The sequence below is a fragment of the Eptatretus burgeri genome, chromosome 3 (assembly GCF_056783735.1).
Source record: "Eptatretus burgeri isolate ZD-2024b chromosome 3, Ebu_testis_v1, whole genome shotgun sequence".
NCBI classification, from domain to species: domain Eukaryota; kingdom Metazoa; phylum Chordata; class Myxini; order Myxiniformes; family Myxinidae; genus Eptatretus; species Eptatretus burgeri.
Window position 1 is genome coordinate 25,960,575 of NC_140963.1, and position 27,839 is coordinate 25,988,413.

Here is a 27,839-nt window from a genome sequence, read left to right on the forward strand (position 1 = left end):
ACCCATAACGTATTCGACGTGTGCCAGCGTTTTACACAAATTTTCCAAAAATCGGCATAAGCTGGCTAAAACTTCAAGGTGTGACTGGGCCTTTAAGTTGGACTTGATGCACTTCTATTATGTCCTGCACTGTTGGTGTAGTATGTTGTTTATTGAAAAGTTTTAAAATAATAATCGAAACTGGAAGGTGATGGAAAAATTTGGAGCATGGAGAATTTAATCAATCATTCAATAATTTTCGTTTCCATCAATGAAATGTGCATTCAGAAGTAAAATGTCGATACTTTTATTTTTTTGTTTGAACCTTTGATTAAAAAATTTTTTTAGAATAAAAATTCTTTTATTTATTCAGAAAAAGATTAAAAAACTTTTTAATGAATAAAAGTGAGAAATATCGAGATTATCAAACTGCACATCCAAGCCAGTTTAATTATCAAAGGGGGTTTTAGTAAGGTAAAAATATTGATTTCTTATTTTCTAATTGGCCTCTTCAAGTCACAATATTTTATCCTCTTCTTTCCACCCTAACGCAGAATAATGAGCATCGTTAGGAAACGATATGTTGAGTTATGATTTTGAGATTGCCTTCCAGAAAACCATGATTTCTTTTTATTGCTCTCAGGAAAACCTTGCTAAAAGGAGATAACTTCCTTATTCATCCACAGTGCATTGACTGAGAAGATTGTCGCTGTGTTGCCCAAGATGAAATGCTTGCACCAGTTGGAACCACATCAGATCCAGGGCCTCGACTTCATCCACATATACCCTGTTGTTCAGGTTTGGGCCATAATTTGAGGAGTTGATGATGTGTCAATCCCCCGCCCCTTACCTTCCTGCCCCTTAACATTTGGGTTCCTTTTGTCCTGCTGCAGTGGTTGGTAAAGAAGGCGATCGAGACTCGCGAAGAAATGGGAGATAGCATTCGAGCTTTCTCGGAGTTCCAGTTTGGCAAGGCACATAGCCTTCAACAGGTGTGTACGATGAATGGAGAAAAGATGGGTGCGTTCTTTGTCTTCCTTAGGCATCTGGCATGTGCTGTGTATGGATCAATACAGCTGCTCTTTTGGGAATGCATCACTGTGAAAGAAGTAACAAAAAAGGGGAAAAAAATTGAATGGATGCAAATGAGAACTTCTGGAAAGTAGTTTGAGTGCATATTTGGTTTTCCTTTTCAACTTACTCTCTCTCTCTCCTTTGCTTTGTTCAAAAGGCATTGGTTGCTTTAACTTCAAATTGATTTCAGAGTTTGATTAGGTGTTTTAATACAGTCGCTGAGGGTGGTCCTGTGTATGCATTTTGATGAACTCTAAGCTACATACTCTTCGTTTTCTGTTAGAACATCTAGGGGTCATAATCAAGGGTAAAGTTTTCCTACCCTAGCAAGGTGAGATTCAATGGAATTGGCCATGCTCCTTTTTTGCATCAACAAAAGTAATGTTTATTTTTTTCTTGCAACCCCTATCAATGTGCATACCAAATGAAAACTGGTGATGAGTAAAACACTACTATCATGTTTATATTCATAAACTGACACTAGTATTCAAAAAAACTTATATTTGTGTTTTAAAATGAGGAAATACAATTTTTTTCTATGTTAATTTTCACATAATTATGACACGTGTCAAATGTGGACAAAAAGCCGAAAGATTTACAATTGGATTTCTACAGTCAACATCACTACGTGTGCTTTGACATTTGCAAAATTTACAGCATGGGATTCCATGATTTTTACAGTCGCATCTGATTGTAGCACATTTCATGCAGGTGCAATACTTGGAAAAGTTCTCAGGTATTAATCACCAGAAACTGTTTGGTAAGACGAGGTCATCTACTACTTCATAAATAATTGTGTGTGTGTGTCTGTCTGTCTGTCTCTCTGTGTCAATGTGTCTCCTCCATAACTCCAAAACCATAAAACCCAACAGCCCAAAACTTTGCATGCATATCTACAAAGGGAACTCCAAGTGAGTGCATGGATGAAAATTGAGTGTTTGGATTAATTTGAACACCCTTATTGAAGGTAATTAATGGCCTTATTTTCTCAGTTATCTTGATATTGAGTGTTTGGGTTAATTTAAACACCCCTATTGAAGATAATTAATGGCCTTATTTAATTATCCTTTAACAAGGCATCATTCTTGGTCACCTTGCTGTCCCTTGCTGGGGTATTAATTGGCTTTTTTTGCCTTCTCAACAATGCTTTGACTTGTAACAGGCTGCAACGGTTTCTTAACGATAGTTTTATTTTTTTCACTTTCCTCACTCGTATCATCCAATGCTTCATCATCATACCTACAAATCGCTAGATACATCACATTGCTTATAAATGTCCTGGTGGAGTACTTTAGAGGTTATTAGGGGAGAGTTGTTTCCAAAACTGAAGCCCCCCCCATCTCTTGATTTGTCCTCGCTGATTAAATTAGAAAGCAACTGCTTTCTAATTTAATCATTCATGATTTCTTGTGTAAGAAAGTTGTGTAGTTTAGGTTCTGCAACTGTTGTGAATGGGTTTTCATGGCATTCAAGATATGCAATCATGGCTGTGATACTCCTTTCACTCGCATCAGTCTCTGTCCTACTGAACTTGTGATTTACCATAAACTCATAATGGCTTGGCTGAACACCACTTATCTCTCTGTAGACACTGCTCACAGCCAGCATTTTCAGTGCTGCCTCAAATGCCTGAGAGCAAGCATGAGGACAATTAATGAGTACAACTTGTTTTGTGTTGCTTGATAAAATTTTGTCAGAATTCTCCAACAAAAAACAACCACATATCTAATTAATATTCCAACACCCATTAAGAACATGCTGCTGGAAAGAAAATATCAAGCGATAAACCAAATCAAACTGATTTAATGGTGTATACATGATATATGCTGCTTGAAACCAAGAATACAGAAATATCTGTGACATACAAACATCTTTTTGTGGGAAAAATTGTAATATTTGAATTCTGTGAATCATAAGCTTTCATTCGGTTTACATATCGATAGGGGCTGCAAAAAAAAAATTAACATCATTACTTTTGTTGATGCAAAAAAGAGTTGTGGCCTATTTCATTGATTCCCGCTTTATCGTCAGGGTAAGAAAATTTTACCGTTGATTTTTTTTTTTTAACCCCTTGCTATGTTTAAAAGAAAATGAAGAGTAACTTAGGGCACATCAAAACGTACTGTACAGGACCACCTTCAGTTACTAGACTATTTTGGGTTCTCATATGAATGCGTAGCATCAGATATTTTGCATTGATTTATAATAAGAATACTTGGCAGAGGATACTTTGCATTAATTTATAATAATATATTGGTGTGGTCGTCCAGTCATCCCATTTGCCCAGTTTGAAACCGGCGAGTCACTTCAATGCGACCATAGCAGTAAACCATGTCGAAATGTCACGATGCCATGCAGATTGGAGGTCCAAAATAGGACCAGCGCTATGCCAATTGGCCACTGTGCGTCTCAATCCAATTTAGCCGAGGGAGCCAGAGAACGACAACATTAATACCAGCCACCAATGATCGCTTAACGGGTCTTTCTCAATCATCAAGTGAAACAAACACAGCAGCCAGAATTCACCCCGACACCAGGTATATTTAACGAACAATAAATGGTCACTTGGAGAAGGGAACAGAAGGAAGGTAAGCAATAACCTGTACGTAATAAAATAAACCCCTTCACCCACTACTGAACCATATGTGCCCAATTAAGTCAATGAACGATTGGAGACCTTAATTATTTAACTTAGTACTGGCAGACACACCACGTGAGATAGACAATAGCAGGAATGACAATACAGAAAAGTTTCGGGGAAAACCCAACTGAGGCTGGAGGATGGGTCACCATGCAGTACTAGCAGGAGGCTGTGGCATGGGACATATATATATATATATATATATATATATATATATATATATATATATATATATATATATATATATATATATATATATATATATATATATATATATATATATATATATATATACATATATATATATATATATCTCCGGCCTCAGCGGGGCGTGAGTCGTGTTCAGCACATTCAGTCTTGCGCAGCCTTTCATCCGCAGCTCCGGGAAGTCTCCTATGGCTTCTGGCTTCACTCTGCCCTTTATGCTCTCATGTCCATGCGTCACTGATAACACGCCACGCCTCACCCCTCGCTCACTATTGGCCTGTGGGCCCGTTCATGGTCGGGACAAAGCTTTCCCAGCCTCACCGACCAGGTCGGTTGGTGGATGGCATGGTGGTTGCAGCTTTTCCCGCCTAGCTCGTTCCTCAACGCCGAACAAAATTCTAAAATAGATATTTAGGACTGATTACAGAGGGAAAAACAAGTAAAATAGACATAAAATGTCATAGCCCCTGTTGTTTTAGTAATTTTGCTCTCTGGAGTTAAAGGGCTAGCCTATATTTAAGTACAATTAAAATGGTCGCTAGTCTACCAGGCGGCCATCTTTGATCAGATCGCAAATTTTGTGAGGTGCACATGTAGGGCCTATGCCATCAAGTCCTGTGCTTATGCCAAGTTTGAACAAAATCGGACCATGCATATTTCAGAAATGGTTAATGGGGACACATTTCATAAACAAAATGGCTGCCAGTTGGCCATCTTGGATCTGATCTCGATAAACAGACACACACATGTAAGCCATTATTCATTATCTGTGTCCTAAGTTTGAACAAGATCAGTAAATGTATGCCTGAGAAATGGTTGAGGATGTTCAATAGTGGGATTTTTAGGTCATCTCTATCATCTCAGTAGAGATGACCTAATAACAGTCTCGAAGTCCGTACGTCCGTCCGTACGTCCGTCCGTCCACAATCAAACCGAGTGGAGACAAATAACCAACAGTGGAATGGATAGAGGTTGATGAGACATGCACAACGATATAACTTTCAAGGTCGTCCTAGGTCGAGGTCAACGTCACGAGGCTGTCAAAGTTACGAAAATCGTCGAATTCAAATCGTATCTCCTCCCTCATTTATCAAGAGAGATCAAATGTTATTCGTGATTCAGATACTATGGACTATTCTTGTGAACAACATGAGCCATTTTTTTGAAATTTGCTCTCGTTCCGATTTTATAGCCCTTCATAAACACAGTTCATAAAGTACATACAAAAATAAAAGTATTAAATTAAGAACCGGAACTCTCTAAGACAAATATTACATTTGAAGCTTTTGTCTGATTTAACTAAAACAATGGAACACAAGTTTATATGCACACTTACTTTCATTTATGACATTAACATTGTCTTGAATGTCAATTTGTACTTTTATTTTCATAAATGACGTGCTGTGATATTAAAAGAAAAAAGTAAATTACACCGCTAGGGACTGCATTGTCATGGCTTACAAACATCGGTTCATAAGGAACTGCTGGCTTTGCAAGAGATTAGCGATGTATGAGGGGGGTTGGTGGGTGGTCACGAGCCTGCATACAAAGCGGGGGGGGGGGTGGTTTTGAAACCCGGAAGTAGAGCGTACGTACTTTATGAACTGCCCATATTCCAGTCTGGCACAGAGTTACTTTCGACCTCTGGCAGAGATGACTGGCACTCCCGCTTGGGGGTATTTGTTTTACCTCGAAAATGGCTGCCAGTCTACCAGTTAGCCATCTTTGATCAGATCACAAAATAAAGTGAGGTGCACATGTATGCCATCATGTACTGTGCTTGTGCCAAGTTTGAAAAAAAAAATCAGACCATGCATGTCTAGGAAATGGTTGAGGACACATTTAAGTAAGAAAATGGCCGCCAGTTGGCCATGTTGGATCTGATCTTGAAAAAAAATGAACTGCATACGCAAGCCATCATTCGTTGTCGGTGTGCCAACTTTGAACAATCTGCGGCGAGATAATGGTGGGTGGTTACACCTACTATTGGTCTGGTCGCTCTGATCGTTACCATACCCAAGGAGTTGCTGTAGCTGTGTCCAATAAGCTGACCCCAATGATAATTGAGGTAACACCGGTCAACGAGCGTATTATGAGATTAAGGATTCGTCACTCCTTAGTGTCATTTCCCTGGTCTCTGTTTATGCTCCGACTGAGGCGAGTGATCTCACCGTGAAGGATGCATTCTACGCCACACTCGAGTCTGTGGTTGATCAGTGCCCCAGACGAGATACACTTCTAGTCTTGGGGGATTTCAATGCATCGACTGGAACTGATAGGGACGGTTATGAGGTGTGTGTTGGTCCCCATGGGTCAGGAACTATGAACCAGAATGGCACTAAGTTCCTTGACTTTGCAAGAAGTCATGGACTTAGGGTGGCTGGTTCATGGTTTCAGCGCCCACAAGCTCATCGCTGGACTTGGTATTCCAACGCTGGCGGTGTGGCAAAGGAGATTGACCATGTCCTCATTGACGGTCGTTGGAGGATGATCCAGAACTGCAGGGTCTACCGGAATGCTCAGTTCCTCAATACTGACCACAGGCTTGTTGTAGCAACTCTAAAGCTGCACCTTAAATCCTGGAGAATGGTACCATCCCAGCCGAGGCTGGATGTTGCCAAGCTCAGGGAAGAGAGAGTAGCTGAGGAGTTTGCGAACAGGCTGAGTGGACACTTGGGGGGTCTGGGTACTTTGGGGTGTCCTGAAGAGTTGTGGAGCGCTTTCAAGACCACCGTCCTTGATGTTGCCGGTGGATGCCTTGGAGCTCACCGCAGGGCAAAGAAGAATTTTGTCTCTCAAGGGACACTGGATACCATTGACCAGAGTCGCAGGGCCAGGCTGAATGGCAGAGCTGAGCTGTTCAGGGAGCTGAGGCGTAAAACTGTACGTGCACTGAGGGTGGACAAGGAGGCCTATGTGCGAGGAATCTGTGAGGTGGTAGAGCATCACCTGTGGACAGGTGATTCTCGTCCCGCTTACAGGGGAATTCGCGCATTACGTTTATCCAAGCCCATCCCTCGGAGCACTACAGTTCGAGCAGAGAGTGGTAGGCTCTTGACAGAGGAGTCTGAAGTGAAGGCCCGCTGGGCCGGTTACTTTGAGCGGTTGTACCAGGCTGATCCCCCAACTGTCGAGTTGGACGTCAAGGGTGTTACAATCCCTGTTGCTGACCCTCGAATCAACTGTGGTCCACCTACGCTTGTGGAAACACGGGCTGCGGTGAACCAGTTGAAACGGGGCAAAGCTCCAGGGATCTGTGGCATCCATGCCGAACTTCTCAAGGCTGGTGGAAATGCTGCACTCGTGTCGTTGCATGCAGTTTTGTGCTCTGCCTGGAACACAGGCATCATCCCAACTGACTGGAAGAGGGGCCTTGTTGTCCCTCTCTGGAAAGGGAAGGGTGATCGCCAAGACTGCAACAACTACCGAGGGGTGACGCTGCTCTCAGTGCCGGGCAAGGTCTTTGCTCGGATAATTCTCGATAGGGTTCGCCACCATCTGCTTGAGCACCAGCGTCCAGAGCAGTCAGGCTTTACACCAAAGAGGTCAACGATTGACCGTATCCTTGCACTTCGTGTCCTCACCGAACGCAGACGAGAGTTTCGGCAGGGGCTGCTTGCAGCCTATGTTGATCTCTGTAAAGCGTTCGATTCAGTGAATCGGGATGTCCTCTGGAGGATTCTTGGTCTTCGTGGGGTGCCACCAAAACTGATCGATCTGATGTCTGAACTCTACTCTGGTACTGGGAGTGCTGTGAAGTGTGGTGGTACCATCTCTGACTTATTTCCAGTTGTTACTGGAGTTCGTCAGGGATGTGTACTTGCCCCCACACTTTTCAGCACTTGTATGGACTGGATTCTAGGGAGGATGTCGGAGAGATCAAGTTGCGGTGCGTCATTTGGGAATGTCAAGATCTCGGATCTTGACTTTGCAGATGATGCAGTCATCTTTGCCGAGACTTTAGACGTCCTCTTGGGGGCCCTTGCGGTGCTGAATGAGGAGTCGGAGCCGTTGGGATTACGGGTTTCTTGAGTCAAAACTAAGATCCAGGCTTTCGGTGACATCTTGGATGCTGCTGTCCTGTCTGTGTCTGTTTGTGGTGAGGATGTTGAGGTCGTGGAGAGATTCACTTACCTTGGCAGTGATATTCATGTCTCTGCTGGCTGCGAGTCAGAGGTCAATAGACGTCTGGGTCGGGCCTGGGGAGTCATGGATTCACTGGATCATGGGGTGTGGCGCTGCCGGTACCTGTGCGGGAGGACGAAAGTCCGAGTCTTCAGGTCCTTGGTACTTCCAGTCTTGCTCTATGGGTGCGAGACTTGGACTCTGACCAAGGATCTGAGACGGAGACTTAATTCCTTTGATACCAGGTCTCTTCGGAGAATCCTTGGCTATCGCTGGTCGGATTTTGTGTCCAACGAGCGGTTGCTGAGAGAGACTCGGATGAGATTTGTTCCCTGCATAGTCCGTGAGCGTCAGTTGCGGCTGTATGGACATGTGGCTCGTTTTCCTGACTCTGATCCTGCTCACCAGATTCTCTCAGCGAGGGAGTCTTATGAGTGGAGGAGGCCAGTGGGTCAACCACGTGCCTCATGGTTGCAACAGGTTGACCATCATCTCAAGGAGATGGGGATGGGCCTGGCATCTGCCTGGGGGATGGCCAGACGGAGGCCCCTGGAGTACCGGCGGAAAGTGGACGCAGTGACGTGCTGTTCTGGCACATGCTCCCATACCTGACCTGACCTGACCTGTCCGCACTCTAACTCCCAAAGTTTTCAACTTTCACGTTTCATATTTGGTACATAGATACAGACTGTGGAGACGGTGTGTCGTGACATACGTTCATCATCTTAAGTGGTTGCCATGGCAACCAAGATGCTGTTTTCCATGTAGTAGCACAATTCTGTTTATACCTTCTTGTTCGGGCATATATTGTGCTCACTTGCACTCTTGTTTCTGATTGCAACATACAAATACATATATTGCTTTAAAATTATTTGGATCAGACTTCACTGCAATGCTTTATAAAAAATATTAATTATTAGACGAGTCTTTTAAAAACGATAAATGTATAAACAGGCGAACATTGGGTGGCTTTGACACCAACTCTGGTTAAATGAGCATCAAACAAACAAGCAGAGTACCATTTTTTAAAGTCTTTGGTATGACTTAGCTGGGGTTTAAACCACCGAGCTCCCAGATTCAGATCAGACGCTCGAACCATTACTGTTTCCTAATCTTGTCATTCGTGTAAAGGTTTTCCTGTCTTACTTTATCGTTTCTCTCCATTTAGTTTCTTGACACATTTCTAGAAAAATGGCGTGCAAGCATGTTACCTTTTCCAACTGCTTCCCCTCCCATGAAAATGTGGGCATGGTGTCGCTGTAAAATCAAGGAGTTATAAGTGTTGATATTCATATAAATGTGACGAATGCTATCCTGTGCTCTTAAAGCTTCAATTCTCTGCCACCTTGAAAATTATCAAGTGTCTCCAATTATTGTTAACTCTCAACACCAAAAATCAAGTGATGTTTTCAAAAATTTCATAATATTGCATGATGATCGAAAAGAGGTAATTTCTTCATGCTCAGCTGTGGTAATTCCTACTTACGTAACTATGAAGGTTGCACGAGTTCTTTTGGCAGATGCAACTATCAAAAGTTGTGAAAAACAATAATTCTCATTTCTTACAATTATGAAAGTTGTAACTTGTTCATTCATGATTTAGCTTATTTTAATGTTTTTTTTTTTTAATTTCTTTTTTGGCATTGTGCTGGCATTTCAGGATGAAGAATTCTCTCGACAAAGAGACAAAGCAGCAGAATGTATACAGCTAGTATATGTAAGTATAATTTATACAAATATCTTCTGAAAAAAAAATTGTGTGTGTGTGTGTGTGTGTGTGTGTGTGTGTGTGTGTGTGTGTGTGTGTGTGTGTGTGTGTGTGTGTGTGTGTGTGTGTGTGTGTGTGTCAGTGATGTATACGTATTGTAATGAAAGGCCAATTAATTTGTGCTGTTTCCTTCACCTATGTGGGATGGGGCTTTGCAGCTGTAATGCAAATGTGATGACACTTGTCAATCAATCCATCAATTGGTCGAGCATTATGGTGTCCTCTACATCTGAACATCTGAATTTACCCCCTCCCCCCCCCACCCCCAACCTCTTTTTATGATTATATTTATGGTTCCTCCACATTCAAAACCCACGAATTAAACTCTGCCATTCCATTGAGCCTGTTTCTGCTGGCATACAATTGGCTGGTGCTAATTGTGAAAGACCCTTCTCTATCAGAAAATACCATGGCACTTCAGCCTGATTTTTACCCTGTTTGCAAGATGTAAAAGGATGAACACCAGGGATGTGGAGATTGACTTCAATAGCAGTGAGAATTGAAGAGGAGAATGTGCTGGACACTACAAGGAGAACGGGAGTAGCTGTTGGACCTGTGGTTGTTTCAAATAGTGTTGGAGAACACGGGAGAGCAGAAGCCTCCATATGCATTGCTGCCAACCAGGCCTTCCTTTGATCCCATTGCCACCCACTGCATCTGGAACAACTGCACTACAAGAAGAGATGCATTCCCTTTGTTTCCTTTGATTTTCTAATGCCCAAATTTGAAGGCTTATTACCTCCATCACCAAAGGTGGAAGGAGGTTATGTATTCACCTCTGTTTGTTTGTCTGTCTGTTTTCAAAACATTTGATGTACGGTAATATATTGATTCCTGAAGTTTTTATTATGATAACCATTAAAAGTAAGTAAAACAATTATTTTAATTGCTTGTTTGGGGATGTTTTCTTTTCCCACCATCAGCCTGTGAGAAAAAGAGGAAGCTGCTGCAAAAGCATAGCGTGAACATTTTCCAGCGCATGGTTTAAAGTTTGGCTAATCCCCATTCGGCTATCGCAGGGCAATGCTCTACGTGTCTGGGGTGGTGTGAAGAAAAGGTTTGTGCACCCTGTGCACATGACAGTAGAGTGAATGAGTCTGACTTTTGAACCATTGTTCTTTTCATCTTTTGTCATTCGTCCAGGATGTCTATAAACCTCAGCGCCGCTTTAGACGCCAAGCCAGTGCAGCTGTGTTGACGGATGAGGACTCTCGGGTTCACTCCACCCTGCTAGAATATGGCAGGTATGCTTTCTGTGCAAGGTCTTGCATTTGCAGTGATTGTGTTAAAGTTTTCGTATTTTTTTTTCCATAAACAAGTTAAATGCCATGTTGTGCTGGTGATTACTCCTGCATTAAGGGAAATGTGTTTGAAGGCATAATTGCTTATTCATAGCTCATGGGCTGTTCTCAGTTGCTGTGGTAGGTTATCCAATTAAGATCTAGTTCTCCATTTGTTTATTTTTTTAATTTTTAGTTTGCTCAGAGTGCAATCTGGTATAGATCATCATGATTATATGGTTGGGGGTAATTGGGTTAATTGGGTTTCGTTTATACTTATAAGATGGATGGCGTTGCTATAAAGCACAAGGGACATTGGCATCTTCTCGTTGATAAATTAATTATATTGTCTTTCGAACGGGAGTGTTTTGTTGCTGGCAATCACAAAAACAGCTTTGCTTTAAGAGGTTAAGGTATGCATGAGTTGCTGTGAGGAACTGTTGTCGGTCACGTGTTGAGCTGCTCTTGCCTTGTGTCTATAAATGATCACAGAAAAAAAACTAGAATGGCACTCGGAAGAGCACAAACCTCCGCGAGGCTGAACAGTTTACGTTCTGTATCCCACTGATAGGCTGGATCTGAATCCGGACCTGAACCACAATCTAATTGTCTTGTTTTTGTTACCTAACTTATCCACCGAATTTTGTCATAACTTATCCACAACTTTTTGAAAAATCATTCGACACAGTCAAATCTGCCTTCGCGACAACCTTCACAGAGTGACCACCTGTTCAAAGCGGCCACATATATTTCCCCTCGCAGAGCAAACGTGTTAAATAACATGTACTGAACAATCACCTGTCTAACGCAGCCAGTGACTACCCGATTTGCTTCCCTTCATAAACTCAAAACTGTACACTGCAGTTATTGATTCCATCGTAAATCGGTAAATTCAGTCATCTTTCCAAGCATAAAATGGTTTTCACACAAAACACACTGACAGATCTCTTACAGATTTCTTCAATCGATATCAGAGTCCAAACTGGGTGGTGTAATGGTTAGAGCGTCATCCCCGTGTCTAGGAGGTCTTCAAAAGGATAGAGTACAGACAAACAGTGCTGTGAAGGCAATGGCAAACCACCGAGTATAAGCAGTAAGAAAAGTGCCACCATTGATATGACATTGCTGGTACCCTGAGCGTCACTTCCCTGAAACTCAGTGGCTGTGGTTTTTTTATCATTTAATAGTCCTGTGTTGTGTCTTGTTTTTGTATGGCCGTGTGTGTAAGATGTGTGAGTGGCAGCTCCATTACGAGCCGTATATCATATAAAAAATAAAATATATTCATTTTGTTGGACAGAACTTCCGAGTTCCATGTTTCAGTGCATTTGCGTTTTCTCTTTCATCAATTGTGTGCTCTGATTTGGATTGTGTTTTCAATCTCCAAATTTGACTTTGTTTTCAATGGGATCACAAACTCTGAATGCCATCCTCCGATTAACAATGGGCAATGGCTTCTTTCGTGAATCCTGGGAAGTTATCGCGTAATCGGCTGTCGTTGGAGATAAAAATGGACATGATGAAGATGTGCCACCAGCATAAGATGAGCTGCAGAGTGATCACTGAGATGCTCAACATATGAGGCCATCGCTGCGGAAACACACAGATCCAAAACATCGTGAAGAGGAAGAGACTGCGTGGAAGAATTTGAGGGCAATGTTCCTCTTGACCAGAAAATAGAAATTCGCAAGACAGGAAATGGAGATCAACGCATTGCTCTCCGAGTGGTTAAAGGACTTGACTGTGATATTTTTTTCCCCTTTCTGGTACTCTGCTCCAAGAGAAGGCCCTCAAAATTGCCAAGCAGCTCAAGGTTCATGACTTCAAGACATCCAATGGGTAGCTGGAAGCTTTCAGGAAGAGACGTACCATCGTCTTCAGAAAAATGAATGGTGAGAGCAGCAGTGTTGACAGGACAACAGTGGAGGAATGGAAAGTCAAGGTTCCTGAACCTTGTGCTGGTTACGACCTATGTGACATCCACAACATGGATGAGACTGGCCTCTTATTTAAGGCATCGGTGGACTTGACGCTCCATATCAAACGTGAGGACTACTCCGGTGGAAGCGTTTCAAGGAATGTTTGACTGTGATGCTGTGTGCACCAATGCTCTTGGTGAGAAGGAGAACCCTCTCATCATTGGAAAGTCCATCAAAGCCACGTTGCTTCAGAAAGCTGAAAAGGAAGGACCTCCCTGTGGATTACCATGCGAACTGGACAATGGCCAGTGGCCCATAGTTGCTGGACAATGGCCCATGCCATCGTCACCTCCAACTGAAGAATGTGAAGCTTCTGTTTCTTCCCCCAAACACCACTTCAAAAACACAGCCGATGGAACAAGAGATCATCCAGTCATTGACGTTGAAGTTTAGGAAGAGACAGCTGAGAGGCATCTTGCAAAAACTTGAGATTGAAAGAGACTTGACTGGACCAGGGCTGATTCGGCAAACTAATGTTCTGCAAACCATTTCCTGGATCCATCAGTTATGGAGGGATGTGGATAAGGAAATCGTCCAGAAGTGTTTCAAGAAGTGGGTAATTGGAATTTCAGATGCCAATAACATTGAGGCAAACAAAGATGGATGAGGAACTAGACTACCTGCGAAGACGCTATCCAAATGTCTCGGTGAACTTGTGGTAGTCGATGGAATCTCACCAACATCTGACAATTGGCTGGCAGCTAACATTGAGGATCTCCAGTGCAGGCTGGCTGACATTGACGAGGATAAACAAATGATGAGCGAAGAGTAGGGTAAGGATGCCACTTTACCTGCAGAGAACAAGATCAAGAGCATCCGCGAGTCTGCTGCAAGCCTTGTCGACATGAAGGCCTTTGCAGTGAGCAATGGTTGCGGTGCTTTGTTGGAGAGTTGCATGGAGATGGAGGAAAAGGTTGAGCCAAATTCTTTAAACTGCGCCAAACATGGAAAAGACGACAATCCTGGACTACTTCAATAAAGTATAACGCTTCCAGACTGCCAAAATGACAGAGTGAAATGTGAATTCATCAATTTAAAAAAATAAATAAAAGAGTAAATAAATGTCACCAAAGGCAGGTTTGCCTACTATATGCATTTGGGTACTTGTGCATGAATATCATCACTCTACTGCAGAAAAATGCCGTGCCACAGAAAAAGAGAAACAAAAATGGCACCCGCAAACCTGTGCAGAAACACCACCTGTCTATAAACGCCACTTTTTTGGCTTCCCTTGAGTGGTTGTTCTACCATGTTTGATTTATCATTTTTGGCCCAACCTCTCAATGGTGAAGAATCGCTGAAAAAATTGAAACATTCTCGCATCCGCATCCGGATCCGAATTTGGATCACCACCAAAATCAAATCATTTCGTCCTTGTCACACACCCAACCGCTCCACCAAATTTAGTCCGAATGCGTCCACAATGTTTTGAGATATCCTGTTCACAGACAGACAGAGACGGGTAAAAACATAACCTTCGTCCACTTTTGGTGGTGGAAGTACAAATTTGAGAAGCAGTCGTTTTGTTAGTTTTGGTCAGGATTGTTGAACAAGTTTGATAACCATTTGTCAGTGAAAATTGAACATCACAGCAAGTCATTCAAATTCACTTAAGGTGCAATGTTATGTTGTAAATCAGTTTGGAGGATGTGGTATGAGATACATGTGTCGGTGAAGAGGGGCCGCAGGGTGGGGGGGGGTGGTCGTTAGGAAGCATATATCTGACATGATCCTGACCACCTCCAGAAATGTACTTTGTGCTGCAGAGCATTGCATGTGTTAAATGCTCTGGGTTTTGTGAATAATTTGATCGTCGTCTCCTACCCCTCTCCTCCTCCCACCCCTCTCCTCCTCCCACCCCTCTCCTCCTCCCACCCCTCTCCTCCTCCCACCCCTCTCCTCCTCCCACCCCTCTCCTCCTCCCACCCCTCTCCTCCTCCCACCCCTCTCCTCCTCCCACCCCTCTCCTCCTCCCACCCCTCTCCTCCTCCCACCCCTCCTCTCCTTCCACCCTGAGTTTGTGGTTGTCACAAATTTCCATTCACCCCACCTACAACGCCCCCTGGTAGTTGTGAATATGATGTTCAGCAATAAAAAGTGCAATCTACATATTAATAGGCTAAGGGACAGGCTTTGTCCGTGCTTCTTCTCCTACCGGTGACTGAGCGTGTGTTTCATTGATTGCAAACCCACCCTTGCTTGTTCCTCCTTTGCAGTCGTTATTATGGCTTTTGTAAACCTTAATTTAGGGGGGATTTTCCAGCAAAAGAATACACTCATTCTGCCCCTTACAGACAGCCATTTTGCTTTTGTGCAGAAATCTGTTTCCAAGAATAAATTTGTGCAATCTTAGTTGTTTCAATACCTCCACTGAATTTTACTTTCAGTTGTGTTTAGATATCGCACCCATGATTTCATTGGTGTCCTCTATGTATTTCAATGTACTCGGAATAATTTTGCAATTGAAATTGGTTTTGTTATCAATGGAAGTCGGCATGCTTTTATGGGCTGCTACTAAAAGGAAGAACAGTAAAACAAAGTGAATAGGGTCTTCAAAAGAACTGTGTACTTTTAAAAATGCATAAGTAGCCACAAAATATATCCACAACTTCACCAAATCATGTCGAGTTTGGTGTTGGCTTGATGGTTAGAGTGGTGGCTTCGGATCCTAGTGTCCTGAGTTCGAGCCCCATTGGCCGCTGAATTAACACCGGGGGGTTGACTCAGCCTGTCATCCTTCTGAGGTCGGCGAAATGAGTACCAGTGTACTGGTAATTGAGGCACCGCATCAGCGGTATAGTCGCGCCCCTAACCAATGATGCAACCAGCACCCAAAAAGGCTGATCGGCACCGAATCATGTAAAACTTTAAACTTGTATCAAAGGAATTGTCTGCAAATTTTCAAAGGAATGTTCCCACGATGGTGTCAAGGTGGCTGTTTTCCTCTCATATACATACTCATGATCTTTTCCACCCTTATTTACTCTCACGAAACTTGCATTGTTTTCCAGATTAATGTAATGTGTTTTAGTTACACACACACACACACACACACACACACACACACACACACACACACACACACACACACACACACACACACACACACACACACACACACACACACACACACACACACACACACCTCCGTTTTCTGTTTAATCCCCAGTTTTTCCCTTTCTCCTCTTGTGTTTGAGCTTGTATCCAACCTGATCACCCCATCTCTTCTTCTCCTGACTCTCATTTTCCCTCGTGCCCGTTCATCCTCCAAGTCTTTCTTTTGTCCGCCAACCCAACTGTCACCATGTTTCTCCACTTTCCATTGTTCTTTCATTTCTGTTCTATATTGCAGCTCTTCTCCAAACCTCGACTTTGTATACAAAAAAGGAAATCTAAGCTTTTACGATGTCTCTTCTTTACTGTGGATCTCTCTGTTGGTTTAAGGATTAATTTATTATTTCTTAAACAAGTCTTGCCCCAGTGGCTTCTCCTTTTGAGTCGGTCAATTTTATCTGACAGTACCTCCGTTCTACTTCCTTTTCCTCGGTGTTGTATTCAGGGTGTTTGATCTGCCTTTGTGAGTACTTGTGTGTATTTTAATTGATCTTTGCTAAAATGCATGGCTGTTTTGGAGGTTTTATGGCAGACAAATGCATTAACAACACAGCACAGAAAAATGGTGAATCCTCTAACAGTCTGCTTCATTTGAATCTCCTTTAATTTCAATCTCATAACGATATACAAGTTTATTTTTATTTGGGATGTGGATTTTTATTTTCCTATTCTTAACAAGAGTAAAAACAGGGATGATCGGCTTCTGCATTTCCTTGTTTTCTGAATGTCTGCTCATTTCCAAGATCCGCATAACCAAATGGTAATAGGATACAAACGATGATGCATGCAGCCTTTGCACTTAAAATTATTGTTCCATTTTATTTTATGAAAATTCATTTCGGCCATGTGATTAAAAAAAACTTCCCAAATAGACAACCTTCTGTTTTTGTTGTTCATGCCTCCTATGCGCAATGATCGTGAGATTTGATTGTATTTAGCACGTCTGTGTGTGTGTCTGATGACTTTTTTTTTTATCACCAGTGCCCCAATTCGTGAAAAGATACGTCATTGTTGCTCAGCATCGGCATTTATTAATATAAACACATCCATATGAATGAAGATATGATTCTTTAAAAAATACATTTTGTTTCTGCTGCCAGCTTCTCAAGAAACACCGCGTTAAAGGATGGAAGCCGTGGAAAACCGTGTGTCGACGATCATTTCAAGACACCAAAACATCAAAATAGATGGGCTGAAATACATAAGATCAATGCAAACGATTGCCAACTTTGACGTAACTGATATTTGTTTAATTTTGTCTGTTCAAATTAAAGTAAACATAAAATGACATTAAACTTGAACCTCGGCCTGAATTGTCCCAGATATGCATTCATTGCGTTTTCATGGTTTTTCTTATATGTTGCGCTCTACCCTTCCTCAGCATCAAGAGATTGCAGAGGGGTCTAGGCAGTTTGAAGACATCAATGTTATTCGATCGCTATGGGATTCTACTTATTTAATCGGGGCAGTGCACCTTTTACTCTGTTCACGTGTAGCGAAAAGCGGGGTTAAGAAATTGGTTCACTTTGTCTGTCTGAGGACAGACATACAGACAGACAGACAAACATCAGTTCATGATCGAGGAATAACTTGATTTCAATTTAATGTTGCATTTTCAACACAAATTGAAACATGAATCAGAAAACAAACCTGTAGTTTAGCAGTACTTTGGTACAAACAGGAAACTTACTGTTTTTAAGGACATCATAAAAGACACAAACCACAGGCATGAATAACTAATGTAACGTATTAGATAGGGTGGTGTAAAAGTAAATGGCTACATCAACGGCAGTAAACTTCTGGAGTTGTTTTTTTTTCTATAAATTTTGAATCTATTTTATGTCAAGTGAATTATATAAATGAACACTAGAATACAAATTGTCTTTTTCAGACTTTCAAAACTCTTCCGTTTAGCAGTACAGTACTTGGACAACATACTATGGCATTTCTGTCATCACGACTCATCATATTTGCCACTTGTAGACCCCATAGTCCTTGTTTCTCAAGACAGTGCTGGGTAATGTGTTCTATGAACTCTCTAGTTTTATACAAGTTGCATGGAGCATTTTAAGAGGGCCATGCATGATTGAACACACTTCCAGTTCATTCTTTGAAGAAGTCTGAAAATATTACTAAACCATTACTTGTCTATCATACTTCAGGTACCTGGCTGACCTTTATTGTAACTCGTGTACAGGGAGGGGACTGCTGAAAGAAAAAGTGCAGAACACACTGAAAATCTCATGCCTTGACCCACATTTGCTATACTGGAGCAGAATCCGTTTGAACACATCCCAATATTACAGACTGCAGCTAAAGTGCAGGAAGCTATAGGGCAAATTTAAATAAATGGATGATACAGCTCTCAATCAATAGGTATACCCCAGGGTTAGTTCGCACTAACAGCTAAAGCCCGAAGCTACTTGTACTGTCCACCGCAAAATTGGGCGGCTGAGGTTGGGTTTGTCTAAAACGAGGGCAAAATATAGCGATTTTAAATCTTGTGTTACTCCATGAAGATCTGTGTTAAATCAACTTGAATCCGCATGTTCATGCTTATTTTGGAGATTACTCGAAAGGATAAGAAAGTGACCGACTCTTGCATCAATAAAAGTGAAATGAAAATGAAAAACAAGCAATCGGCAGCTTTTCAAACACAGTGTGGGAAGCGGCTGCCCTTGATGGGAGACAGACAAACGCACGGACAGACGCCATGGTTCACAATATATACAAGATTCTGTATGACTGAGTAAATGTAATTATTTTCTGCAATAGCAGTGATAGCTCAAGTTGAAAAGGATCGATTGTAATCAGTGTAATTTGATTGTGCAAAATGGTCTGCCTGATGCCTTAAATAGAAATTGTTTGATACAAATTGGCAAGAGTTGTTTATTTCATGCTGCAAGTACATTTACCTGAACTGAGGTGAATCGAACTACAATCTAATCCCTATTCCTGCACCTCACACTTTCTTTCATCATTTTGTCCTTTAAAATTTTTGGCACTCTTTGTCTTTTTACCGCTGCTGGGTTGTATATTGCCTGTTACATACGCTTGGTTCAGGTTTATCTCTTGATCATGTTTTTTCTTCTTTTTTGTTTTTTAAATAATACATCATGTTCCCATTTTCTAGGAGGCATGGCTTAAGCTTGCTTGGGAGCACAGATAAGGTGAGTGTATCTTCATTTTGCTTCATTGCCATAATGTTTTGATGAAAAGAGATTGGATGCAATCTTGTAAGAATTTACTCCCCTTGCAGAAAAATGCAACTTTCCATTTGTAAATTTGTGGGTCTGATGAAACCTCATCCTCCTGAAATGATCATTCCATACATACAGAAGGAAAGTGTTGCAGGAACAGGCATGGCAAGAGATAAGGCAGCAGAGACTGCTGATCGTGCAGAACATTCAGAGGAGGATGAAGAGTACACCAGGGAGGCTGAAGAGGTAAGATTGACGATATAAAGAAGGATAACAATAGCCAGTGTGGAACTTACTTCCTGGTTCCATAGCAGTAAAGGTATTAAAAAAAAAATGTATGCAAGGTTTGAACCTGTTGGGTAATAATTGTAGTGCAAGTTCAAAACTTTTGTATTCAAGTTTCAAAGTTAACATTTTCAAAAAAGAGCTTTCCTTGTTTCAAAGCTGTAAAATTGAAGAGCAACAAGTTGATTTTCCTAATCTACCAGTGTATTGTTTTGTTTCGGTATCAAACAAGCCAATATCACACGTGTATGGACTTCCAAAAGAGTTACGTAGTTTGTGGTCATGGCATTGTGGTACATGCACATGCATGAGGCTCAGTTGCAAGTGACTGTGAAGCTGAGAACAAATGACGTGCAAAATGGGCAAGGCTTGCTTCCAGCAATAACTATAGGAACGAAGATGGGAGAACAGAGCTTGAAGCAAGGTGAAATGCTCTGGCATATGATAGGTGCAAGTCAAGAGTACCATAAACAAAGGTATATGCATACGTGGAATACTGCAGCCAATCTCAGCTGAACGGACAGAGCAGAGCATTGTACACCTGAAATACTGTTCGGCCGAATAGAGCACGATACACCTGAAACACTGTTCGGGGAAATAGAGCACGATACACCTGAAACATTGTTCGGCTGAATAGAGCACGATACACCTGAAACACTGTTAGGCCGAATAGAGCACGATACACCTGAAACACTGTTCGGCCGAATAGAGCACGATACACCTGAAACACTTCGGCCGAAGAGAGCACTATACATCTGAAACACTGTTTGGCCGAATAGAGCATGATACACCTGAAACACTGTTCGACCGAATAGAGCACGATACACCTGAAACACTTCGGCCGAAGAGAGCACTATACACCTGAAACGCTGTTTGGCCGAATGGAGCCCAGCTTTCATCATGTGTTCGATGTACTCGGACTGTATTGTTTTTGAACCTCTCGATGACAGCAATTTGGAATTATCAGAAAAAGGTCATTTGATTACTTCAAGCACTTTGAAGTTGTAACTTTGTTATTCTGTTGAAACAGCTTTCATCTCACTAATTAAGGTACTTGTAAACTGTCAATGGCAGATTGCTTGTTACAAACATTTCCTATCCTATCACTTCCTCTTCTTGTGGAAATTTGGATGGGTCCCAGCACATAAAAGCTGACATTGTTGAAAGATACCATGAGATCTTTAAGTCCATAATGCAAATGGGATTGTGGCCTTTGTGCTTCTCCATCCAATGGACTGATAGTTCTGCTGACACTGCATCTGAACAGCAGCTTCTACCTCTACCACCGGAGGTGGATGGAGGTTGTTTTCATCCCTGTTTGTTTGTCTAACTGTGAGCAGGATATCTCAAAAAGCTGTGGACAGATTTCAACAAAACTTGGTGGAGTAGTTGGGTATGTGACAAGGACGAATTTATTGGATTTTGGTGAAAATCCATATCTGGACACTCGAATTTTGAAATCTCAAAGTGATTCTTCACCATTAAACAAGATAGTGCCAAAAATGATATGTAGCACGATATTTCAAAGCATGAATGTGTTATGACAAAACTTGGTGGATAAGTTGCGTCAGTGACGAGAACAAGCTGATTAGATTTTGGTTCAGGTCCGGATGCAGATCCAGCCTATCAGTGGGATACAAAACAAAAACTGTTCAGCCTGGCAGAGGTATGCACTCTACCGAGTTCTGTTCTAGTTCGTTGGTGATACCTTTAACAGCAATTCGGATTGGAAAGCTCGGTTGCGAGTGCAATGTCAATTGTCAACCAATCTCCCCTATCGCAGCAAAAATATTCTGGAAATGCACAAAAAGTTTCACCCTCACATTTCTCTGTTCCATGTCATAAACGCCAACTGTTCCGATTTTGGTGTGTTCGTCATGATTGCTCCACTTGAGCCTTTGTATGCTTTAATAACAACTATCTAAAATATTAAGCGAGACCAAGAGAACGTAAGTCGGAGGGAGGGAGGTCGTCTCCACTTGAGTTCATTGCTGGAGTTATCGCCTTCGATCGAAACTGCAATTGCTCGTCATCTCACACCTGAATAGCCTTGATGAAATCTTAACCCCTTCATTAGCCATGAGAAACTCATTATAAACATTGTATGTGATTTACCATAATATTGTTGTGGGCCGGGTATCGGCGACGAGCACGACCGCTAGTTGGAGCAGCAGGGTCGACTCCACCGAACACCTGGAATTCAGATCGTTACCCTCGGATAACTCCAAAGGTACGGGTCCCTTACAGGACCGTGAATTGTCAATAAATCAACTGCGTGGGCAGAGTTATTTGCCATACTTCAAAATACCTAGAGGCCCACGTGGCGAGCTTCCGAGGAATTCACACCCTCGACGGAGCTCGAACGGGACGAGCCGTAACCGTGCTCGACCCGTGCATAACCTGAGCAGATGGTTACAGAGGTCCCGTCAGTCCAAATGCACAACTATGGCAGCAACGGCCTTTTTAATCACCCAACACGCACCGTGCTAAGCCAATGAAGGAAAGGACAAGGACGAACTGAAACATTCAACAAGAGGGGATTTATTTTACAGTCGGGGGAAAGGGACACATAAAGAGCAGAGTTATCCGACTATAAGAAATGCAGTCAATGTACAAGCAAAAGTACTTATCCAGTTGCTACTTAAAGATGGGCCCACACACAGACACACACACAGAAATGGACCCCAATGGTCTTTATTGAAGGCCTCCAGCTCGAGGACAGGTGAGCTCGAGACCAGAGCCTGTGCTTGGACCTGTCCACCTCGTGTGGTCTTCGACGATCCAGCTCGGTGGGACTCGAACCCGCAACACGATTCCGCTTCAAGCACCAGGTACCGTGCTCTCCAACCGGCCATGCACCAATCGACCAAGGCGAAGATCAGAGGTGACGATGATCCAGCTCGGCAGGACTCGAACCCGCAACACGACGATGATGATGACCACGACCCCAAGACGACAAGCAGGTGACAACCAAGATGACCAACAACCAGGTGACAACCAAGACGACCAACCACCAACTCAATCCTTTTACCACCACCACCACTACCCAGCCTGGCGTTTCTTGTATTCCTTTTTCCTCCGGGGTGAGCAAATCGCCGTCTTAGGCGCTCTCCACCCTCATTTGATGGGGCGTCGTGGGAAAGCCGCCTTCTCTGGCCATCTCAACCCTCATTGGCCGGCGTGTCATGGGAAAGCCGCCTTCTGTGGCCATCTCAACCCTCATTGGCCAGTGTGTCATGGGAAAGCCACCTTCTGTGGCCATCTCGACCGTCATTGGCCGGCGTGTCGTAGGAAAGCCGCCTTCTGTGGCCATCTCGACCGTCATTGGCCGGCGTGTCATGGGAAAGCCGTCTTCTGTGGCTTGATTGGACAAGGGGCACGCCCCTGCCTTCCTGGGTGGAGTCCCGGTCTGAGGCGTTGGAAATCTCCGCCCACGTACGTGGCCGAACACACGTGGACGATGGCGTCCGTATGTGGAGTGAAGTGAAGGAGGTTTGTTGCAAACGAATCTCCACAGCGCACACATGTAATTCCTGTTAGACACAGGTAGGGGGCCCTAACTATAAACACACACTTACCAATATAACTGTTCGATAGGGACCTGAATGTTGAGTGCAGTAAGCTTCCAAATTCGCAACAATATGACCAGTCAGCCACGTTCCTTCCTCCTGAACCTTCTCCTCTTCCTCATAGCATTGTCAAGAAAATCCCCCAATCGACATTGAACACTTCGTTCACACCTTGACTATTGTATGGAAGTTTGGAGTCCCCATCTCGCAGAGGATAAAAGGATACGAGAAAAAATACAAGTGAGGGCCCTCAAACTCACCCCAAGTATTGGAGAACTATCATATCCATCCATTGGGACCATACTCTGTGCAGAGCATTTGTGCTGCCGAAGCAGTCTCCTGGGCTATTGGGCACAATTGTGGACGGGTTGCCATTCCGACGCAGGAGACCAGCAAGCTGGCACTCATTTTGCCAACCTCGGAAGGATGACAGGCCGAGTTAACCCCACCTCGTATTAATTCAACAGCAAAGCGGGATTTGAACTCGGACCCTAGGATCCCAAGCCCACCACTCTAGCCATTAAACCAACACCAGGCACTATCATATGAAGCTAGACCAAGAAGATTTAACCTGAGAGCACTGAAAACTGGAAGATGACGTGGAGACCTATTGGAAACTTACCGCATCTTCCACCAGACAGACTCTCTCAATGAAGAGTTACTCATTGGAATAACAGGATATGTGGGTACTCGGGGTCTTTCAATGAAACCAAAAAGCAAGCACGCTCGTCTGGATGACCGGAAATACTTCCACAGCCATAGAGTGACGCATGAGTAATAAACTTCCAGATGGTGCAATAGCCACCAAATTAATACGATCCTTTAAGAGAGAACTATCAAAGCATAATGGAGTATGAACATCCTTTGCAATCCAACCATGTGTTTGTCTTCTTCCTTGCCAAAGGATCCTGTGGCTTGTCGTTTGTTACTTCAAGTTGACTTGCTTTCTGAAAACAAAATATAGACTCTTGCTTGATTGTAAGAATGTTGTTTGCGACAAAAGAAAAGTAATAGTTAATACAATTAGCTTTATTCTGTTAATTTTCCATTCATTCAATATTACTCAAACGTCGAAACACACACACCACTGAATGTGGTCTTTCGATGGTCTTTCACTTTTTTTCCCCAACACAATGTCAGCAATTATCATGTCATCTATTAAAAACTTTTTTTATTCTTTTATTTCAGCTTCGCATCAAGACACTCATGAGTGGAATGGCTGCTATGACTACGGAAGAGGTTTGTATTCGCTCCGTTGATGTATTGTTTTGTTTTTTTGTAATATCGCCAAGAAACAGGTCATTGTAAAATAAGCTTGAGAGTCATCATTGATTGGACTATGATTTATATTTTCTGTCTGTTTTGATGATTCATCTCAATGAGGCAGATGTATGTATTATTTTGTCAGCAATTATTTCACCACTGTAAACAATTGAACAAACAGCTACGAGGCACATTCAAAAAGTTCTTTGAAATGAGATGCTCATAATAGTCTGGCCAATGTGCATCAACAACAAATATGACCAATATTCGTCAAAAGCATCGGCCTGTTTTGGAATAGTGATTATCTCGTTCATATACACCCTTTTGAACAGCCATGTATACTGGTCTCTTTGCTTTCAGGCCAAATCAAACTTCCAATTTCATTACCTGACCAGGTAGTACTCATCTACATCAATCAGTGCCGGTTGTTGGTTCACAGTGAGTGTGCTCTGGTTGTATTTATTTTGCATTTTTGTAACATCACAGGGTCGCCTGGCAGCCAGCACTGTGGGCTACATTGTGGGATTGCAGTCGGAGGAAATCAAGCAAATTGCTACGGAATATGCTGAAAAGGTAATATTTCAACTTTTGGGCAAACATCACCCATGTTTACAAGAGAGCATGCTTCATCCAGGTCTCCTGTCTGTCTGTCAGTCAGTCAATGAATAGTTCAATCTGACACCATGTGCCCACAGGTTTGATGCCAAACCCTGTCATTGCCTGAAGTTCACGGACATTGGGAAGCGATGTTTGGAATTTTTTGCATTGATTTTAAAGGCCAGTGCATTTGAGTTTCACCTCCAGATACCATTTTGTTATTTTTAGCCCTACCCGTTTCTGAAGGGACCAGAGAGGTTGTTATAATCATTTTGTGTGTCAGTTCGTGTGTGACTCCGTGTGCAGATCTATTTTATTCCAGCTCATTTGTTGTCAGATCCACTATAATCTCGATAGACAGCAAGACTCTACATTAAGTGATCACTCTTCCTGTAAGTGTGATTGTAACACATTATATCTTCTGCTTGTATAACATGCACTATAGTCTGGAATGGCACAAGCACATTGGTGGAATATTATCATTGCTTGGCGAAAATGTTTTTTGCCAATTGTGTTGGTCGAGCACCTGGGCCATTCCATGTTAAGTGTACACACCCTCCCCACACTAATACCTTATTTTCTACCCATATGTTGGTCATTTATTCACTTGGGTGAAAAAATTCAAAATACCAACTTTTAGACCTGTGGGCCCATCGGGGCCCATTGTCGGGGCCCCCCAAATTTGCGCGCCCCCAGCTGCCCCACAATCTTCCAGAGGTCATATCACAGGTTGTAGTGGTCTGATTTGGCTGATCTTGGTATCAAAACGCTTGTAAAAGCGAGATCTTTTGAATCGCGTAAAGTAAAATCACTCCGAAGCAGTAATTCAAAAAGTTATAGTTTGGGATGCCCTTTGACCTTGGGCCCCCACTCCCCAGCCAAACCGATGGTCCCGATTTTTTTCGTTTGAGAATACCCCTTCATATACTCCAACACCTCAGCATAAATTAAAATGGGATCTCAATGGGTTCAAGTGTGATGATGGTTTTATTGTATGGGGACTCGGGTGCCGGACACACAATACGTCACAAAACATAGCACAATATTTGAACACGATTTCCAGTACACTATATCAGTATATTGTACATAAATTTTCCACATGCACATGCAGGAACTGGAAGCGATACTAATATGAGTAAGAGTTTTTCCTAGCATATTATAGTCAAGATTTTTGCCAACCAATTAAATGTTATATTTCACAGCTGTGTTTCTTTTTACTGTTTGTGTGGGTTCCACCTGAAGCAGTTTTTGGTTCCACGGAAAGAAGTATATCAGAAATGTCTAAAATGCAGTGATCTTCAATGTCAGGAAAAAAGAAACTATTTGCGGGCCCATTTGGATGAAGAAAATTCACTTTCACTTCATGAGTGTCCTGAAAGGCTTCCATGATGCAAGCAAGCCACCATTTTCCCTCATAGTGCACTGTGACATAACCTGAGAGTTTCCCGTTAAAAGTTGGTGTAGATTTTGAAATAGCTGACTTGAGACGTGTTCCTCACGAGGGCTAAATTCGCGTACTTGAAGAGCAGTTTCAGAAATAGGGATGAAAGCATGAAGTTTTTGAGTTCCAGCTATGGTTTTGGCCGTTTTTAACCTTTCTTCCAGATTTCGTTCTTCCTCGTCATACGCCTCTTGGATCCCGTAAGCGAACTTCATTTCATTCAAACCATTTTCAGCAAAGGCGAAAAGATCTTTTGGAGAAATAATTTGACTATCGTAAGGTCTATGCAGGCTCTCACGTGTTTCTTCTCGTTTGACTGTACCTCCCACGCCATCTGAAGGGCCCTTGCCATGACTTGTGGCAAAAAAATACCATTCTGCGTCAATACCATTCTCTGATTTGTGACGACAAAGGTTTATGAAGGCTTTGCAATTCTTATATTGGCCAGCGCAACCGTCTGAGAAATAGTAAAGTTTCTTTACTTTTCCAAAGCTGGATTTCAAGTGTTCAATGAGCATTCTTTGGAAGAGGTAAACTGAGACAACGTCGTGAGTATTGCATTCTGATATAATCGTGAATGAATCGTGGTTTAATTTGCCATACTCTGATTTGAAATAGTAAACCCAGGGGTGAATTGTCGCTTGAGAGAAGTTCCAATGGAATCCTTGGGCCGTATCCTGTACGGCAAACGAATAGTTCTCTGAGAAGTCTCCAATAATGACAAATTCTCCTTCACCTATTTTGTCTTTGTCATTTTTCAGAAACTGAGATTGGGCCTTGGCAATGAAGTCATGTCTCACTAATTTCACCTCGCGTTCACAGAATTGATTAATGAATTCTTCCAAAGGCAGGACCATGGAGCTCAGTTCAGATCTGTCGGTGGATGTCCACCGTTTAAACTGAATTTCATCAATATACTCTAGTTCATAAGCACTCCGTAACTCGGTTTAGAAGTCTTAAATTGATGGGCAACTTTCACAAGTTCTGAAATAACCTGCCGGTTGTGCTGGGTTACAAACTACAGTATGCGTGCTGTCACATGATTATAGCTGGGAAGTTCGGCTATCTGTGGCATTTTGGAACCAAACATCATGAGTTTCACATTTTAATGTATCGTACATACACATACTGTGTGTACCGCCTGAGCCAGACAGGACACACTCCGAGGGACGGAGCATGGTGAACTTCATGAATCCAACTTTCAAACCAGGGTTCTTCTCTTTGAATTTCTGAAACAGTTCCTTGAGATTGTTTAGTACCAAGTGCTTTTGAATTCTGTCTTTTCCATGTTCATTCCTGACCACCACACAGTCCTTT

General features: G+C 42.5%; 1 protein-coding gene across 4 annotated transcripts in view; it reads left to right on the top strand.

Moving 5' to 3' along the window:
- Nucleotides 1-27,839, top strand: part of CCDC93 (CCC complex scaffolding subunit CCDC93) — a 104,400-nt gene that overhangs the window by 18,700 nt on the left and 57,861 nt on the right. For 3 of the 4 annotated variants that reach the window (XM_085872735.1, XM_085872736.1, XM_085872733.1), the window contains exons 4-12: nucleotides 666-777; nucleotides 873-971; nucleotides 9,687-9,743; nucleotides 10,938-11,038; nucleotides 16,613-16,630; nucleotides 19,301-19,337; nucleotides 19,506-19,613; nucleotides 24,410-24,460; nucleotides 24,971-25,057. In XM_085872735.1, coding sequence (XP_085728861.1) covers nucleotides 666-777; nucleotides 873-971; nucleotides 9,687-9,743; nucleotides 10,938-11,038; nucleotides 16,613-16,630; nucleotides 19,301-19,337; nucleotides 19,506-19,613; nucleotides 24,410-24,460; nucleotides 24,971-25,057 — 670 coding nt within the window. The remainder of the gene's footprint in view (nucleotides 1-665; nucleotides 778-872; nucleotides 972-9,686; nucleotides 9,744-10,937; nucleotides 11,039-16,612; nucleotides 16,631-19,300; nucleotides 19,338-19,505; nucleotides 19,614-24,409; nucleotides 24,461-24,970; nucleotides 25,058-27,839) is intronic. The other variant, XM_085872734.1, reaches the window with a different exon arrangement.